Here is a 19,299-nt window from a genome sequence, read left to right on the forward strand (position 1 = left end):
ACAATGCTAAATCTTGTCGAATAGCAGCACCCAACAAATACCTAGCGGCAAAAGCAACTCCTGGGGTAGGGTAGGTGAGGTCTCCTTCTTTTGGGTCTCCTCCAGTAACAAGCCGAACTGACTTGTGCTCACTCTTATAATATCGATAATTATCGCTAGCGTCAAAAAATTAACGATAATATCGATGTCCAGCATCTATCGATATTATCGATAAGTATCGATAAGTTTCCCATCACTAACCCTTACTACCAAAATAAAAGGGAACCATTAGCAATGTGCAGTTCGTTGTTGTTTTATAATTTGATTTAATTTTAAATAATCAGTTATACGAGCGCCAGTTACAGGAAAACAGCAAATTCGGTTTCGTTATTTCAAAGTGCGTTCAAAATATGAAAGAACGTGTGCTATCCAACAGCGAGAAACTCTTTGTACAAAAGGCTGTACTAGAGTCTACGGTATTTTATTATTCTCACTATATACTTTAGTAAAACATATTAACTATAAAGTATCAAATTTCAGAGAGTTGATGGTCGCACTTTAGATGAATTCCGTCAGCTGCGTATTAACTTCGGCTCAGAATGGGGCAGCGTGCACGTTTCCCTGGGAGAGACCCGAGTTCTAGCACAGGTTAGTTGCGAAGTTGTAACTCCTAGAGCAACAAGGCCCAATGAAGGGACATTATTTATTAATGTTGAGCTGGGACCGATGGCGGCAGCTCACTTCGAGCCCGGTCGACAGTCAGAGGCTAGCGTCCAACTAAATCGAATTTTGGAAAGAGCCATTAAAGACTCCGGCTGTGTGGACTTAGAATCGCTTTGCCTGGTAGCAGATGAAAAAGTGTGGAACCTACGGGTGGATGTAAATGTACTTAACCACGAGGGTAACATAATAGATTGTGCCTCGGTTGCAGCGCTAACTGCATTAGCGCATTTCAAAAGACCCGATGTTAGCTTGAACGGGGAGGAAGTTGTAATACATACGATATACGAAAGAGACCCAATTTCAATTGGCATCAATCATTATCCCATCTGCGTAAGCTATGGTATATTTAACAAGGGTAAGATAGCGATTGCCGACCCCACAAATTTAGAGGAACGCGTAGCAGAAGCCAAAATCGTGTTCGGCATGAATTCTTACGGCGAACTCTGCGGTATCCATTTGGGAGGAATAACCTTAACTAGTTCCGATGTTTTGTTACGAACAGCATCCAAAGCTGCCAAACGTGCTAGAATGATTGTGCAAAAAATTAAAGATAACATTTTGGAAGATGCCGAGAAACGTAAAAATAATAAACCTGTTGGTTTCAATGAATGCATTCGGCTTAATGAAATCACTGCGTTAGCTCAAGATAGGCTCTATATTCGTCTGAAACGATTTAAATTAGATAAAAATGCGCAAAATAACGACAGCGACGTAGACGATGAAAGTTCTCAAGATGAACTAAAAGATACCCACGCAAAATCAGACGAGGAAACAGTAGAAATATCCCGTGACGATGTACCGGAAGATATCCAAATGGAAGTTGAAGAAACAGTGGTGACGCTGCCAAACAATTCCGCTGTTCTGGTACCAAAATCTGCCGATGCCACTAATCAGTGGATTCCAGAGGATGAAATGGGAATTGAGAAGAGTACAAAGAAAACTATAAAAAAGAAGAATAAGAAGAAAAAACGATCTAAGGAGGCGATTTCTCGTATGAATGATATTGATGACATGAGCAGCAGCGAGGAGGAAACGATCACGCTAACTTCGGATGAAATTAATCGATAAAGCATCAGTAGGTCAGCAAAATGCCTGAGACTGACAAGTCAAACAAACATGCTGTTTATAGATATTTGGTATTTTATGATTCCAGCATGTTGTGAAAATTCGTCTTGAATAAAGCATTTAAATCGATGAGTTTTCGAATAATTTCAGAGAAAATATTCAAACTGTTCGGAAGAATAAATAATTTAGGAGAATGGATACCTAATTGATGTTTCCTAGCTACAATCAAATTTGACCTATCAGCAGTGACTAGTTCTAAACATAGTGAATAATTGAGGACTCAAATTCTTTGAGATAAATCAAACAGTATAACAAATTAACAACTATCTGACGAGTATGAACTTATTTTATGCAACACGAAGCGATACAATCGATTCCGAACAAATGAAAGTGACTTTATTAATTGAAAAGAATATTTGAACAGGGTATAAACCCAAAATATGAATATGTATTTTATATTGAATCTGACTCACATTGAAACGGGATGGTAAATCTAGATCTGGAGGTTTGGTTGAAGGCCCGGAGGAGTGGCATTGCTAGATGTATTAAAAGTGCATGTTCGTGCTGTTGTTTGGTGGTCGAAGGTTTTGCTCATTTGAAGAGGTTTGAGCATTGAATAGTGCGTAGTCAGATTGATTGACAAATTGATTTAGTGGCATTCATGTGTAAAGAGCGTAAGTATGTTTCTCAGTGTAGACAGCGTAGTCACTCACACATCGGAACACACGTTCTTTTATTCAGCAGAGTGCAGTACGAAACAGAAACAATGTATAAGCATTATCGCAAAAATGAAAACAACACTATCGAAGTGTCCTAGGTAGTAGATACATCGAGTCTCCCAACCCAACAGTTGCTGTGACAGAAAAAAACATTATTTTGCACTGTTTACTGATATATAGAAATAGTTGTCACGAACTAAATAGCTTGTGGTTTTGTGTTAGGCTTAGCAGATCGATCAGCTGATAATCACTTTATCAAAACTCACTCGAAATTAGATGCCAGAACGTTGCTGGTCAGAAGTTGCTTATCGGCCACAGATGACACACTTCTGTTATCAACTGTACCGCTCTACACAGCAGTTGTGTGTAAATTATGCTCAATCTGAGGCATGACTTAGTGACCTTCGCAATACTATAAAATTGAATGCAAAAGTGGTCATTGGCTGTAGTATAAATTTACTCTTAAAAGCCTTCGTATATATTCTTGTGAGTTTGTTTGGGTGTCGAATTTTCGATCAATAAAAGCAAGTGCCTTGTATTGTGTTTCAGTGTCTATTTTAAATTGGAACGAAACTGATTGTTTATCTCATTTTCGTGAGCGGCTAATATGAAGTGATTCAACAAGTTCTGAATAGATAAAAGTTACACTGCGCATGAAAATGAAACCTAAGCAAACAATTATTCAATTTCGAAATTGTCATCTGCTTCGAAATCACCACATTATTGTAGAAGATCTCTGGGTCCGAGCAGGCCAAATTATAGATCCGGAAAAGGTGTTCTTTGACGAACAAGAGCAAGCGAACTTACAAATAGACTGCAAAGGGGCCATCATTGCACCAGGTTTTATTGATCTGCAAATCAATGGTAAGTAGATTTTGCACTTTATTTTAATGCTACTACTTATTTGTTTCTTTAGCAAAGAGGCCCAAGGCACTCCTCTATCGAGCAGAGGTAAACCGCTCTACTACAAAACAAAAATGTAATTTGCGAAACCTCAAAAAAAAAAAATTTAGTACACACTGAAAAAACTGTTCTTGTTATTTTAATGGCACAGTCAGAATAAACGCGTTTTTAACGCGGATTTTTTGAAATAACGTGTTTTTACGCGGATTTTTGAATTAGGTACCTACGCGTTTTTTTACGCGATAGCGTGCTAATTCAAAAAATTTCCGCAGATTTTCGAGTTAACGCGAGTTGGGAACCAAAAACGTCTAAGTGTTTATTGAGGAAAAGACTTAGTCAAACTATAGTTATATATTGTATATTTTTGATCAAGCATTCCAATGAACGTATGGTTTTTGCTGGAGAACCATGGACAAATTAAAAAAAAACGTGTATTTTCCGAAATATTAATAATTTATTGAGCTTAAATTTAAAATAACTCGAAAACGAATGCCTTTAGAATGTTTACTATCAAGAGCTTTGTGATTCAAAATGAGTCTCTGCAACTTTTGAAATCATCAGAATACAAATATTTTGAAAAATGTTTGAATTGGAATTTTCATAAAAAATTAAATCTACCATAAAAAAATTATTTTTCATTCCTCCATCCTGGACTTGTTTTTAAAAGTTGCGTATTAACGTCAAGTTTCTTAAAAAAAAAATAAAAAAAAATTCAACTCTTTTTTTTAAATTGAAATTTAATGTTTATTTTTATTTTTTTTTTGCTCAAATAAATTTTTTTTGTACAGTGTATATTTTTTATGGTGCATTTTTAATTCCCTACAACTCATTCTCAGACAGTTTTTCCATACAACCAACGGTTTCTGGGCTACAATGCTTCGAATAAAACCTATGCCAAAAGGCATACGCCCTTTTGGAATGTAACTCATGGGTGTAAAAAATCTCTCCATTTGTGAAAAATGCTCAGTTTGCTAAGCCAAATACGTGTGCAAAGTTTCATTCAAATCAAAAATGATCGATATTCGACCATAGGTCATTTCGCGCGATCTTGCTCTAAACGCTTACTACGCTAACATCCCCTTTTGAGCGGAACTTTGTTAACTCCTAACGTCTTCAATTTAGGTAGCGAAAATAGTTATGTCACCGACCATGTACTTTTTGGTTATTGACCTGAAAAAATTATCTGTGTAAAATTTCAGCTCAATCGGACATGATTCAGGGGTGCCTCAAATTGTACAAAGTTTTAATGTTTTGACCCTCGAAAATGGACATCCCTGCCTAATAAATATTGAAATGATTTACCAAACCACATTGAAATCATTTTAATGTTTATTAGGTATCTTAAACACAATTTTTTGTTAGGAACATTAATTTCCAAGGGTCAACACACTGAATTTTTAAACGCTTTGAGGCACCCCTAAATCATGTCTGATTAAGCTGAAATTTTGCACAGGTTATCATTTTGGGCAAATAAACAAAATGTACATGGTCGGTTCTTCAAATTCGATTTTCCATCGTATTGTCACCTTAGTCTTCATATCTTCATACAGTTTTGAACTAGGTAACGCCTTCATGAGGATTTCTGCAGCTTGAAGGTTGGATGCGACATGTTCGAGTTTGATTATTTTCTTCTCCACCTGCTCACGCACAAAATGATGCCTGATTTCAATGTGCTTAGTCCTTGTTGAATAGACAATTCCTTTTTCGGCAAGACTGATAGCACTCTGATGTCGCACTTCATGATGATGGGATCCATTGTAGGGGAAGGGGTGATAAAATAGACACCCTAAGCCATTTCTCAATTTCCTCCTCAATTTAACACTAAAACCATGAGTCGATCACCAGAGTAGGCAGTGTGACTTTGCCCTCGTATCCAAGTGAGTTTTAAAACTTGCTTGCACATTTATTTTCGGTTTGCACGTAAACCCTACTAACAGTGTTTTACACTTGAGTTGGATTTGAGTTTTAATCCTGCATAACAACAATTGCATAAAAATCGAAATGCGATGAATTTCGCGCCGCGTCTGCTGCAACAGTTTGTTGCATTGTCCTTTGAAAGCATAAATTCGATCTAAAAACAAAACTCATCGCGTTACATCATCGCCTGCATCGCTGGATACATCGTGCACTGCATGCATTGCACGCATTTAAACTCAATCGATCAGAGTGTGCGGTGCAAAAAAACTCAAACTATCGAGAGGAAGCAGATTCAAGTTGGATTCAAATCTGGAAAAGTGTTACTCAGTTCAACTTTGCACGAGTTCATGCCATCACTGTCGATCACGCACGTTAACTGAGCCACTAATGGTTTATACAAAAAAATAAGAAGTTTTCAAATATAGTATTTTTCGAAGTTTTCATGAGCCTTTTGAAAAGCAGTTTTTTTGGGGTTAAAATGGACACGTGTGGGTAAAATGAACATAGGAAGGTGGTAAAATGAACACCTTGGGCGTATAAGTTAATTATCGCATTACAGATAGTAAAGTGTTGTTTCATAACACGTGACACACTTATGCGTTTACCAACAGTTTAATTTTCACCGTTTGTCGTAGAATTGATAACAATATATGACCGTATCCGCAAGAAACTGGGAAATGGTGGGAGTTTGTTTGACGGACATTACGCATTCAACGACACGTTTAGCCGTGGTCATCTGTTCATCGGTCCGAGTTTACCATTACATTTGTCTTATATAAACACGAAGCATCCAGAATTTAAAAAGGAAATTAACACAGTTTTTTACCACCTTCATTGGCTGTTCATTTTACCCGCACAGCACATATTTTTAAAATACTTAAATATATCGAGAGAATCATTCAAACAATTACTAAATTTTAATGATTTCTGCTGGTTAGTAGTCTAAGTACAGATATTTGCAGAAAAAAACCGTTGTAAAAAACTATTTCACATAATAAAAAACCTTCTTTTTTGTAGGCCAAAAATAACATCACCACCACAATTGTACACGTGTCTTTTGTTTTTGTTTACTATTTTGACAGTTTGACTGTTTCATGTCGCATACTTTGTCTCAAATAGCTTCTAATGCTGCTAAGATAAGGTGCCAAAAAAGTTTGTACTATTTTTCACCGCAATAGTCGAGCTTTAGGGTAGGGGAATTGTAGGTAAAATGAACAGGGGACACCTGTTTAATGTCACAAATGTCCCCTGTTCATTTTACCTACAATTCCCCTACCCTAAAGCTCGGCTAAGAATCCTTACACCAATCCAATGAGGGAGACACAAGGGAGGAAGAAGAAGATATTTGTCTGTATTAGTAGCGAAAAAAGGTAAACAGAACTCGTGTTTGAATTGTAACGTAGATCTCGGTTAACGAGCAAATGCCATTTGAAACGGTATTCTGTATTGTTTAACGACGCAGGTAGGCATTTTCAACGTGAACCTTTCTAAACTTGTGAAAAAATCTACCAATCATTGTTTTTTTCCACAATGTTTTTGGAGTTCTACGTTATCACTAGTAACAAAAAAAGAAGCCCTTTAAACCCGAGACTCAAACCATCTCCGTACCTTTCTATATTCCATTGACAGCAATCTGCGTCGTTGAATCCGGAAAACTTGAAGTCGTTTTTTTTGCGGTATCGCCAACGTTGGGCTGGCAAGGCACATCCAGGCTTCTTTTACCCTGCTTGTCTGCTTTAGACCGTAGAGGGTCTTTTTCAGTCTGTAAACCTTGTGTAGAGCACGCTTGTTCGGGAATCCCTCTGGCTGCTCCATGAATATTTCCTCATTGTTTAAGTTGCCTCACTCCGCCTGCATGGCTGCTACCCACTGGTCGCGATCTGTCCGATCGTGTGCCTACTGCATTGTTTCAGGATCCGCCGTTATCTGTGGATTGTAAGCCAGCGAGAGTTTGCAGCCGCTATGGGGAACTAAATTAAACTTGCATTGTTTCCAGAATCGTGTTGTTGATCAACAGCTTCTTCTTTCGAGAATGACGTGAGAGCGGTGGTGACCGGACTGGAACCATTCGTTCGGTTGATGACATATCTATGAAGGGACAAGTTTCTAAGGAATTCAGTATCTTTGCCAGGACATTTGCGCTCCCTCCTGCTGTGCCTTGCACTAAGATTTTAGGAAAGTTGTGAAGGAACGCGCCCGGTTGTTGTTGATGTTTTTTGGCCCGACCGGCGCACCAACAACGTCAAGTCCGACAAGATCCTCCCCATTCCCTGCAAACTGACTCTCTGTCGTCATTCGGAACGTTCTCGTCTTCCTTCGTTTGCTCAGCTTTGTCCTCATCCAGTTGCTCGTCGGATACTAGCATTGACACTGCCATAGGTCCTTCTTCTTTCGTTTATCCAGAATGACGTCGTCTCGACTTTCGAACACCTTGTTGTTTGCTGCAATGTATACTCGGTATGTCTTGGAACACTCCGAATAGCTGACCAAGACACACGGCATCGACTTAGTGTCCCCCTTCTCGCGCTTTATCAAACCACGCAAGTTTGATAAATCGGGCTTAATGCCCGTGAATTTCTCGTAGAAGGTAAAGACAACACCCTTCGCCGGAGTTCGGTTTATGAGATACTCCGCCGTTGAAGACGCTTCTGCCCAAAACTTCTTGTCTAATTGGTTATCTAATATCAGACACCTGGCACGTTTCTGAATAGTACAGTTCATGCGCTCCGCCAAACCGTTTTGGTCCGGATTGTAGGGTACTCGTGACCAGTTCCATGCGCTTTGAGGTAATCTTCAAACTGCTCACCGACGAACTCCTTCCCGTCTCAGTTTGAAAGCACTTCAATGTCTTCCCTGTTTGTCTCTCCGAGTATGCCTTGAACCCCTGGAATACACTGAAAGCCTCTCCCTCGGTCCTCAGGAAGAAGACGAATACCATATTACTGGTATCGTCGATGAAGGTGACAAAATACTTACTGCCACCAACCGACGCTTGCTCCGTCGGTCAGCACACATCCGAATGGACCAGTTCCAGAATTTCGGTTGCTATCGTAACTTTGGACTAGAACGGCGACCTTTGATGTTTGCCTTCTATGGAGGGAACACATGATGATATTGTGCCTTCCAGGACATCTATTCTCTTCTCAATGCTGGGTAGTCGCTTGACGCTGTCCACATTCAAATGGCCTAACCGTATACGCCACAGCTCTAGGTCAGTGACCTGAAACGCCACACATGTGCCCGATTGACCAAATCGATTCAGCTTGTAGAGACCACCCGTTTCAAGTCCCGTGGCAACGACATCTCTGGTATCCTCATGCATCACTCTAGACGACTGGCTTTAAAACGTAACCCTTCTTGCAGATACAACTCACAGATAGTATGTTCATTGCAAGGTCTGGAACACATAAGACGTAGGAGATGACTGAGGTAGAGCACTTATTGTTCACAGCAGCATCCACTTTTACATTGCCCACGGCGACAACCGGTAGCTCGGATGCGTCCACCACATAGATGGATTTTGACGCTTGCTCTACACTGACCAAATTGCTCTCCTGCTTGCACATGTAATCTCCTGCTCTAGAATCGAGGATCCGTTTAACCGCCATTAATGCCGACTTCTCGCACTTCTTAACACTGGACCTCAGATTTGTCCTTCTTCGTGGGCTTCGTGTGGTTTGGTCGTGTTACTAATGCACCGCTTGAACGACCGAAACCTCGACCATCGATTGTCATATTTGATATCACATAACCGACAGTCCACTTGATACCGGATGCATCCATGTCCTTTATCATTGGCTCGTACTGCTTGGGCAAACCCATCATGAAGACCAACGGCAGCATGGAGACTATAGTTGTAACGCTCGATGCTCACGCAAATTGTGGCTAATGTACGCTGTGACAGCTCATTGCTGACTTGCGCGTCCTCCGGAGGTTTGACTGCTGTTTACGTACCTAATATATATATCTGATCAAAGGCATTTTTGATAATAAAGATGTTCACCGCTTTAAGTCTTGAATAGAAATGAACTTGAAAATCTTTGCTCAAAGTGAAAGAATTTTCACTTTACTCTGTTTTTTCCTAACTATGGAACTTGTCTGGGCCCATAACCTGATAAAAGTAACACGTCTAGTCGGTTTGGATTTATAACAGAGAATGATTTCTATTCAATATAACAAAGTAAACGTTAACTACGCTACCAAGAACATGCATTTTTTAATTAAAAATTAAATTTTTAAGTTTAAGTTATTTACCATTATTACTCTAACTCGTCTTCCCCTGTATGTAGGTGGTTATGGAGTCGATTTCTCAAATGATGTTACCACCGTTGAGGAAGGTGTTCGAAAAGTATCGCAGGGTCTTCTGGCCCACGGTGTTACATCGTTTTGTCCCACGTTAGTCACGTCACCGGCCAGTACGTATCATGCGGTGCTACCGAAGATTTCCAAAAAAGCAGGTGGTCGCCATGGAGCTACAATTTTGGGATGCCACGTTGAAGGTCCATTCATCAACAGTAACAAAAAAGGGGCCCATCCACAGGAGTGCATAAGAGAGTTTGAGAATGTAAGTTAGAGTACTGATCCTCCATCCAGACCATTCAACTGATTTTATTTTCAAGGGCCTTCAAACCGTTTTGGACATGTACGGCTCACTCGATAACATAAGCATTATTACAGTTGCACCTGAGAAGGCAGGAGCCTCTAGTGTGATACGTGAGTTAAGTTCTAGAGGCATCACGGTTGCTGTTGGTCATTCCATGGCTAACCTTCGCGATGGAGAAGTGGCGGTACAACATGGAGCCAAGCTGATAACACATCTGTTCAATGCTATGCTGCCTGTAAGTCAAATTTGTGCACATTTGATTACTAGATTCAGTCTTTATTTGTCCTCTAGTTTCATCACCGTGACCCTGGCCTCGTTGGTCTGCTAACTACGGACAACATTCCCCCGAATTCTATGGTTTACTTTGGAATAATATCTGATGGAGTGCATACTCACCCGGCGGCGCTACGAATCGCCTACAAAACCCATTCAGATGGGTTGATTTTAGTCACTGATGCGATATCCGCGATGGGTCTGACTGAAGGGCGACACCGGATAGGACAGTTGGATTTGGAAGTGCGCAAAGGACGAGCCTACATAGCAGGAACCGACACGCTGTGCGGAAGCATTGCGCCCATGGATGAGTGTATAAGATTTTTCAAGAAGGCTTCCGGTTCGTGAGCTCTTCAGTAGTTTTTATTCAATTGTTACTAATTTTTGTGTCAAATTTCAGATTGTTCAATCGAGTACGCGTTGGAGGCAGCATCTTTACATCCTGCACGATGTTTGGGAATAGAGAAAAACAAAGGCACTCTGAATTACGGAGGCGATGCTGATTTTGTTATGTTGGATGATTCTCTGAATATATTATCGACCTGGATAGCCGGTGAATGTGTTTTCGAGCGTAAAACTGCCAGATAATCTTGGGAATAGTCGAACCGCACTGAAGAAAATTGTTGATATTCTTGGTATCAGTATGATAAACCTTTATTAAACGATTTACTACATATTTTTATGAAAGATTGTGTTAATTTATTTGAAATCAATTTTGTTTAATTTGATTCCTCCTCCCCTTAAAATTTTTAATCTCATTATAATCGCTCCGTCAGTTGGCAAACGTCGATCTCGTAGTGCTGGGGAATCAGAAAACAAGAGTCATCCGTTGGAGGCCCGTAGATGACCGTATATGCGTGTTGAGGATTAAGGGCAAATTCTTCGACTACAGTTTAACCAACACCTACGCACCGCCAACGACAAATCCGATGAAGTCATAGACGAGTTCTATGACAAGCTTGAGCGAATTTATGATAAGTGCCAAAAAAACGACGTAAAAGTCGTCATCGGACACGCAAACGCACAGGTTGGGAGGAAGGAATTCTTCCGTCCGGTCATTGAAAGGCATAGCCTCCACTCGTCAACCAATGAAAACGGCCTGAGGCCGATAAACTTTGCCGCGGCCAGAGGAATGGCCATATGTAGCTTCTATTTTTTTATGCATCCAAATGGAGAAGCCTCGCGATCGATCGCGTACTGATTGATGGATGTTACTGATGTTAGGTCTTTTCGGGGACCAAACGTTGACTCTGACCATCATCTCGTCGTTTGTAAGATCCGCGCACGGTTGTCGAACGTGCTGAAATCTCGCACAGAACGCGTCGTCCTCGCGTTCCAACATTGAAGGCTGATAGCGTGGCAGCAGAATACGATAGAGGCTGGGTCAACGGATCGCAGAACAGCAAGAGGAAGGAGTGGAAGACATAAATGGGCTGTGGAGCAGTATCCACGGTGCCATCGAAACGACTGCGAGAGAGGTGGTAGGTGCGACGCTTGAAAGACAGCGTAACGGCTGGTTCGATGCCGAGTGCCAGGAGCCGCATGCTCACTGCGGCTACGCGTCAGAACAGAGAAAGGTACAGGGGGCATGAGCTGCTGAAAATAGAACCCACCGTCGGAAGAAGCGCGAGTACGCAGGTGCTCGCCAGCGCAGAGGACAGCTATCTATGCTACACGGTTAAATGAAGCTACCTAATTATGAGTACGAAAACTACCAATTTTTGAGTTCGCCTAAGCGAACTGCGATTATGAGTAACTTTGATTAAGTGAAATTTGTAGAAAAAACTCATTTGATGGATCAATACAGCATACCCATTTTTGAATTAAATGTTTTAGGTTGTATTTAATATGAAATTGGTAGTTTCCTTCGATCCCTTCCATCAAGAATTTTGGCTGCTCGAGAGGTTATGTTTTACTTAATTTTGGATGAAAATTTTTAACCTGCCAGTGCTGTCAAGAAAGAAACAGTTGTGAAATCAACAGTGTTTTTTTTCTACGAGTGCTTAAAATTCGGGTTTCTAGTGCAAGAAGGTTTGGAGTAGTATATTGTTTGCTTTGAAATATTCAAAATGAATTAAATATCCTCATCGATTAGCGAAAGGTAAGGTTTGTGATTTTCAAATGCGAAATTCTCCATAGTCTAATAAAAATCCTGTTTCTTGTAGACTTCCTTCCGAAAGCAAAACCACCCACACAGAAAGTGGTATCGCCTGCGGGGACACTGAACCGGAGAATGAACTATTGGTGTGCGCCAGAGTGGCACGAGCCAGATTTTGGTTTTCCGGAAATTCACAGCGTTGAAGGTCCCACCAAGAAAACGAACGGACGCACCTCAAAATCAATTGTGTGATAAGCAACTTTCGGTTGTTGAAGGGAATATAAACAATGTTATGAACATTATCTTTAGTGTTTTGAGTTTTATTTGTATTTAAAAAACAAAATTTTCAATTTTTGTTGCAGGAATTCTCAATGCTTATAGTGAATAGTTTGAGCTTAATTTTGGGTAGTTTTATCGATCGTTGAGTAATTTTTACCCAATAGTTCATACCAGATTATTTACTTTTGGGTACTCAATACTATTGGATTGAGTAAAAAGAACTTAATTTTAGGTTGAAATTACTTATTTTTGTAGAAATATGTCATTAGAAGCAACTAAGTTTAGGGCGAAGTTAACTCACTGATATGTTAAAACTACCCACTTTGCATTACCAATGATCTGTTAAACAAACAAGTTGTGGGTTGAATTGAGGAACTTTATCGTTAAAACTACCTATTTTTGTTGATAATCATGAACTTGAACATCCCAATATGCGTTAAAACAAGTCATTTTTGTATCTGTTTTATCTTATATTTTACCAATTTTTAGGTATATTTCGTTATCCAATTATAGGTATGATCATACAACTCAGAAGTAGGTACAGCCTCTCTACTCAAATTTTGAGTTTGTGCGCTTTAAGAGGATTTTGAGTGATTTCTACTTACGTATAGGTTTTTCATGGTAAGCGTGTAGGAACGACGTGCGGAGCCTCTATAGAACAGTCAACAGAGTCAGAAGCAGACTCTGTGCCGGTCATGTGTAATGACAAGGACGGCAACCTGCTTACTGATAAACTGACCGTTGCAGCCAGGTGGAAGGAGCATTTTCAGGCGCTATTGAACAGTGAGGAGCCAGATGAGCAGAGCAGGAACAAGATGACGATTATGAGTGACGAACAAGCTGTGGAGCCACCAACACAGGAGGAGGTGAAAAAGGCGATTAGTGAGCTGAAAAACGGCAAGGCCGCTGGGAAGGACGGTATCGCGGTCGAACTTCTAAAAGCGGGAAGCGAGCGGCTGTACTATGCGATCCATCAGATAATACTAAGGATCTGGGCGGATGAACAAATGCCGAACGACTGGTTGGAAGGCCTCCTATGCCCTATCTATAAGAAGGGCCATCGATTGGATTGTGGCAACTATCGAGGCATAACGTTACTCAACTCCGCATATAAAGTGCTCTCCCGTATCCTGTTCAGCAGATTGAGACCGTTAACGGAATCCTTTGTTGACGAATACCAGGCTAGTTTTCGACAGGGGCGTTCCACGACGGATCAAATCTTCACCCTGCGACAGATCCTCGGTAAGTTCCGGGAGTATAACCTGCAGACGCACCTTCTGTTTGTGGATTTCAAGGCGGCATGCAACTCAATGAAAAGAAACGACCTGTGGCAGATCATGCTAGAACACGGTTTCCCGACGAAACTAATTAAGCTGAGTCGTATGACGTTGGAGGGATCGCAATCATGCGTGCGTATAGTTGGCGAGACATCAGCGTAACGTTGTAACGTTGGAATGTAAGCGCAGGGGGATGCGCTCTCTAACTTCCTGTTCAACATCGCCCTTGAAGGTGCAGTACGTAGAGCAAACGTGGAAAGAAACGGTATGATCATCACGAAATCTCACATGCTTCTTGGTTTTGCGGGCGACATCGATATCATCGGTATCAACCGTAGGGCCGTGGAGGAGGCCTTCGTACCTTTTAAGAGGGAAGCAGTGAGATTGGGACTTGTCATTAACTCTGCCAAAACGAAGTACATGGTAGCTGGCAGGGAGCGTGGGAGTCCCCGTAATGTTGGTGCTGAGGTGGAAATAGATGGGGAACGATTTGATGTGGTTGACGAATTCGTTTATCTTGGTACGCTTGTGACATGTGACAACGACATGAGCCGTGAAGTGAAATGACGAGTTGCAGCTGCGAACAGAACCTTCTACGGACTACGTAACTAGCTAAGATCCCGTAGTTTCCGAATTCGCACAAAACTAGCGCTGTATAGGACGCTGATACTCCCAGTGGCCCTTTACGGACATGAAGCATGGACGCTGAAGGAAGCTGATCGACGAGTACTCGTAATTCAGATCGACTTGAACTGTCCTACAGTACGGTCGCATTTTACCAACAGCTCGAGGCTTAGTCTTAGACTACCGAGAGATATTATAATTTTGTTTTTCGCTTTCAACAGGCAATCTTTTTAAAAGACTACCTGTTGAAAGGTGAAGTAATAAATTTGTTTTTAAAGTTAACGAGTGTTTAGTGAATTAATTTGGTTTGAGATATTTCTACTTAAATTCTATAGTGAAGTGAAAGTGTAGTGAAGTTGTCCAGTTATGCCTGGAAAAAATATAAAAGCTCTCTTTGATGCGGCATCAAGGAAACGTGAGGCATCTCCTCCAAGTGACACTGAAATTTCGACTAACAGGTATGATATTCTTTCTTCTGTTGGGGATCTAGAATTCCAAACTTCTCATACTGAGCATAAAGCCGTTATGAAGAAGGTTAAAGTTCCACCTATTGTGGTATTTGTAGCAAACTTTGAAGCATTTCGATCAGAACTTTCATCATTTCTATCGAATGTGAAAGTTAATTTTCAAATTGGTCGCCAAGGCGAAATTCGTATTTTGGCCGAATCTTTTGATGGCCATAAACATGTTTTACAGTATTTGACTGAAAAGATGTATAAATTTTACTCTTTTGATGCCAAAAACAAGAGACCGTTTAAGGCTGTGTTGAAAGGTCTCTCAAATGATCAAAGTATTGATGAAATCAAAGATTGTTTGTCAGAATCACTTGGTTTTGCCCCCAACCAAGTAATTTTGATGAAGCGAAAGGCAAATGCCAAAGTTTTTCAAACTGGAATACACCAGGAAAATTACTTAGTACATTTTGATCGTACCAAAGTACATAATTTAAAATGTTTAGAAAAAGCACGTGTTTTATTCAACGTGCGAATAAAGTGGGAAAATTTTAAGAGACATGGAGGAATCCATAATCTTACGCAATGTCGGAATTGTCAAGCCTATGGTCATGGAACTCGAAACTGCCATATGGCTGCAAAATGTATGATTTGTGGTGACACTAGTCACACGAAAGATATCTGCCCCGTGAAAGAGATCACTAATAGTTTCAAATGTGTAAATTGTGGGGGAAATCACAAATCTAATTTCTTTAATTGTCCTGTAAGGTCAAAAATTATTGCTTCTAGACAGCATAGGAATTCTAAACAACCTGTTGTCAATGTGGGTAATCAAAAGACTTTCAGTACTGTTCAGGCATCACCAGCACTTTCATTAGCAGGTGTGTCTGTAGGTAATAATTTAAATTCAGATAACAATTTTCAGAAAAATAATCCTGTTCAGGCAACACCAGGCTGTTCATATGCCAGTGTGCTTTCAGGTAATATTTCAAATTCAAACAGTAACAAACCATTCGTGTTTGGTGCTGAAAAGTCAGCCAGTATTGATTTAGGTAATCCAACTCCCGAAAAGATTGAATACCTACAACAATCCATGCTGCAGCTAATGTCCGTTTTGTTGAACTGTAACTCGATGTAAGAGGCTGTTCAAGAAGGTATAAAATTTACAACTAATATTGTTATGAAATTGAAATTCAGTAATGATTTTAAATAATGCTGTAAATTTTCTAAATTGGAATGCTCGCTCTTTAAAAGCGAAAGAGGATGAATTTTTCAATTTTTTTACAGTCCACGATGTGCATATTGCAGTTGTGACTGAAACGCTTTTAAACCCAAATATTAAACTAAAAAAGAACCCAAATTTTATAGTTCATAGGTTTGATAGAGTTGATGTTGCCGGTGGTGGAGTTGCAATAGTTATCCACCGTCGAATAAAACATCGTGTTTTACCCCATCTTGAAACCAAAGTTATCGAGATTTTGGGAATTGAAATTGAAACAAGTATTGGCATTTTATTAATAGCCGCAGTGTATTTGCCTTTTCAATGCACTGGTGAGCGAAAAAATTATTTCAAGGGAGATTTGCAAAAACTCACAAGAAATAAATCTAAATTTTTAATCATCGGTGATTTTAATGCGAAACATCGATCTTGGAATAATGCTCAAAGCAATTCCAATGGAAAAATATTGTTTAATGATTGCTCGGCTGGATTTTATTCAGTTTTATTTCCAAATGGTCCTACATGTTATTCTTCTATTAGGAATCCATCTACAATTGATTTGGTTCTACCAAATCAAAGTCATTCATGCAGTGATTTATTAACTCATGCTGACTTTGATTCTGATCATCTTCCCATAACATTTTCTATTTCCCATGAAACTATTTTAAATCCCACTAGATCTGTGTTAAATTATCACAAGACTAATTGGGATAGATATCGTTCTACGATCGAAGAAAATTTTAATGATGATATTATTTTACGAAATAGTGCTGACATTGACAGAGCATTAGAAAATTTTAGCAGCTTAATACTCAATGCCCGGAATTTATTAGTTCCTAAGGCAAGAGTGAAATTTAATGCACCAATTATTGACAGTGAACTTCAACTTCTTATACGTTTGAAGAACATACGGAGACGTCAATACCAAAGATCTCGTGATCCTGCTTTGAAAATTATTTTTCAAGAATTACAAAAGGAAATTAAGCATAGATCTCTAGAAATTACAAATTAGGCATAGAACTCTCTTGCGAAATGAGAATTTCATGAGAGAAGTTGAACAACTAAAACCTTATTCAAAACCTTTTTGGAAGCTTTCGAAGGTTCTTAAGAAACCCTCGAAGCCCATTCCAGTCCTTGAAGATGGTGATTGCATTTTTCTAACGAATGAACAAAAATATCAAAAACTTGCTCAGCAGTTTGAGAGTGTTCATAACTCCAATTTGAACGTAGTAAGTCCTATTGAAAATGAAGTAAACCAAAAGTATGTTCAGATCACCACCCAAGAATTTCTTTCCGAAGAGGTATTGGAGACAAACTTGAATGAGGTGCGAATCATTCTCAAAAAATTCAAAAACATGAAAGCACCAGGAGATGATGGGATTTTCTATATCCTCATCAAAAGACTTCCCGAAAACTTTAAATTTCTTGGTAAAAATTTTTAACAGATGCTTTGCACTAGCACATTTTCCTACGAAATGAAAAAATGCCAAAGTCACTCCAATTTTAAAACCCGAAAAGAATCCAGCTGAGGCATCAAGTTATCGACCAATTAGTTTACTCTCCTCTATTAGCAAACTTTTTGAAAGAATAATTTTTAATAGAATGATAACACATATTAATGAGAACTCAATTTTTGCAAATGAGCAGTTTGGTTTTCGCCATGGGCATTCCACTACTCATCAGTTACTTAGAGTAACAAATATGATTCGAACTAATAAATCTGAAGGCTATTCGACTGGAGCTGCTCTTCTAGATATAGAAAAGGCATTCGACAGTGTTTGGCATAAAGGTTTAATAGCTCAAATGTCAAATTTCAGTTTTCCGCTTTACCTCACAAAAATGATACAAAGTTATTTAACTGACCGCACTCTCCAGGTTAACTATCTAAATGGTAAATCTAATAGATTGCCTGTTAGAGCTGGTGTGCCTCAGGGGAGTATCTTGAGCCCAATCTTATATAACATTTTTACTTCTGATCTTCCTGATTTACCACCAGGTTGTGAGAAATCTCTGTTTTGTGACGATACAAGCATTTCCGCAAAAGGAAAAAGCCTTCGTGTTATATGCAGTCGGCTTCAAAAAAGTTTAGATATATTTTCTTCATACTTACAAAAATGGAAGATTTCCCCCAATGCTTCAAAAACACAGTTAATTATTTTTCCTCATAAGTCAAGAGTTTCATTTCTCAAACCCACCCATAACCACGTTATTAAGATGAACGGTGTGATCTTAAATTGGTCTGATCAAGTTAAATACTTAGGGCTAATCTATGATAAGAATCTTACTTTCAAGGAGCACATTGAAAATATCCAGTCAAAGTGCAATAAGTATATCAAATGTTTATATCCTCTTATCAACAGGAATTCTAGACTTTGTCTCAAGAATAAACTGTTAATTTACAAACAAATATTTAGACCAGCAATGTTATATGCAGTTCCCATCTGGACAAGTTGTTGTGCAACCAGGAAGAAGACACTTCAAAGGATTCAGAATAAACTTTTGAAAATGATTTTGAAGCGTCCTCCCTGGTTTAGCAAGAACGAGCTACATAGGCTCACTAATGTAGAAACATTAGAAAATATGTCAAGCCAAATTATCAACAAATTCCGACAAAAATCGTTGCAATCCTCAATTGCAACGATTAGCTCACTTTATAGTCAGTAAGATAGTTTTAAGTTTATTTTAAGTTTCGTTTTATTCCTTTTTTTTTCTTGACAAGTAGGTTTGAAAATTTTCCTACAATTACATTATCTTAACTGCGTAAGCTAATAACATTCAATAACACTAAATAGCGTACAAATATATATAATAGTGTTGAAATGTCACCATTTGTGGCAGAACACACAATACTAATTCTGAATAGATATTTTAGTACATAAATAAATCATTACAAACTCCCCCCCTATTAAAAAAAAAAAAAAAGAGTACTCGGAATTTTTGAGCGTAAAGTTCTGCGATCGATACTTGGTGGTAAACTGGAAGATGGAGTGTGGCGCAGACGCATGAATCACGAGTTGTACCAGGTTTACAAATATACTGATATAGTGAAGGTAATACAGCAGGGCAGGCTTCAGTAGGCTTGACATGTAACCAGTATGCCTGACGAGAGAGCCGCCAAAATTATCTTCAGTAAAGAACCAGAAAGAAACCATCGACTGCGTGGTTTCT

At 39.3% G+C, this 19,299-nt stretch overlaps 2 protein-coding genes across 2 annotated transcripts; both read left to right on the plus strand.

The window, feature by feature from the left end:
- Positions 1 to 224: 224 nt before the first annotated feature.
- Positions 225 to 1,896, plus strand: LOC129719036 (exosome complex component RRP45). Its single transcript, XM_055670377.1, has 2 exons — positions 225 to 455; positions 520 to 1,896. The coding sequence occupies exons 1-2, from the start codon at positions 390 to 392 to the stop codon at positions 1,768 to 1,770; spliced, it is 1,317 nt and encodes a 438-aa protein (XP_055526352.1). The 5' UTR covers positions 225 to 389; the 3' UTR covers positions 1,771 to 1,896.
- A 613-nt stretch (positions 1,897 to 2,509) lies between these two features.
- On the plus strand, positions 2,510 to 10,869 carry LOC129719037 (N-acetylglucosamine-6-phosphate deacetylase). Its single transcript, XM_055670378.1, has 5 exons — positions 2,510 to 3,350; positions 9,596 to 9,870; positions 9,926 to 10,144; positions 10,201 to 10,522; positions 10,583 to 10,869. The coding sequence occupies exons 1-5, from the start codon at positions 3,140 to 3,142 to the stop codon at positions 10,768 to 10,770; spliced, it is 1,215 nt and encodes a 404-aa protein (XP_055526353.1). The 5' UTR covers positions 2,510 to 3,139; the 3' UTR covers positions 10,771 to 10,869.
- The last annotated feature ends 8,430 nt before the right edge of the window (positions 10,870 to 19,299 follow it).

This window comes from Wyeomyia smithii, chromosome 1, assembly GCF_029784165.1.
Source record: "Wyeomyia smithii strain HCP4-BCI-WySm-NY-G18 chromosome 1, ASM2978416v1, whole genome shotgun sequence".
NCBI classification, from domain to species: domain Eukaryota; kingdom Metazoa; phylum Arthropoda; class Insecta; order Diptera; family Culicidae; genus Wyeomyia; species Wyeomyia smithii.

Excerpts from the sequence above, each read along its gene's own strand:
- LOC129719036 (XM_055670377.1), top strand. The coding sequence starts at position 390 with ATGAAAGAACGTGTGCTATCCAACAGCGAGAAACTCTTTGTACAAAAG. Across the intron at positions 456-519 it reads AGGCTGTACTAGAGTCTACG|AGAGTTGATGGTCGCACTTT; the intron begins GTATTTTATTAT and ends ATCAAATTTCAG.
- LOC129719037 (XM_055670378.1), top strand. The coding sequence starts at position 3,140 with ATGAAAATGAAACCTAAGCAAACAATTATTCAATTTCGAAATTGTCAT. Across the intron at positions 3,351-9,595 it reads TATTGATCTGCAAATCAATG|GTGGTTATGGAGTCGATTTC; the intron begins GTAAGTAGATTT and ends CCCTGTATGTAG. Across the intron at positions 10,145-10,200 it reads TGTTCAATGCTATGCTGCCT|TTTCATCACCGTGACCCTGG; the intron begins GTAAGTCAAATT and ends TTTGTCCTCTAG.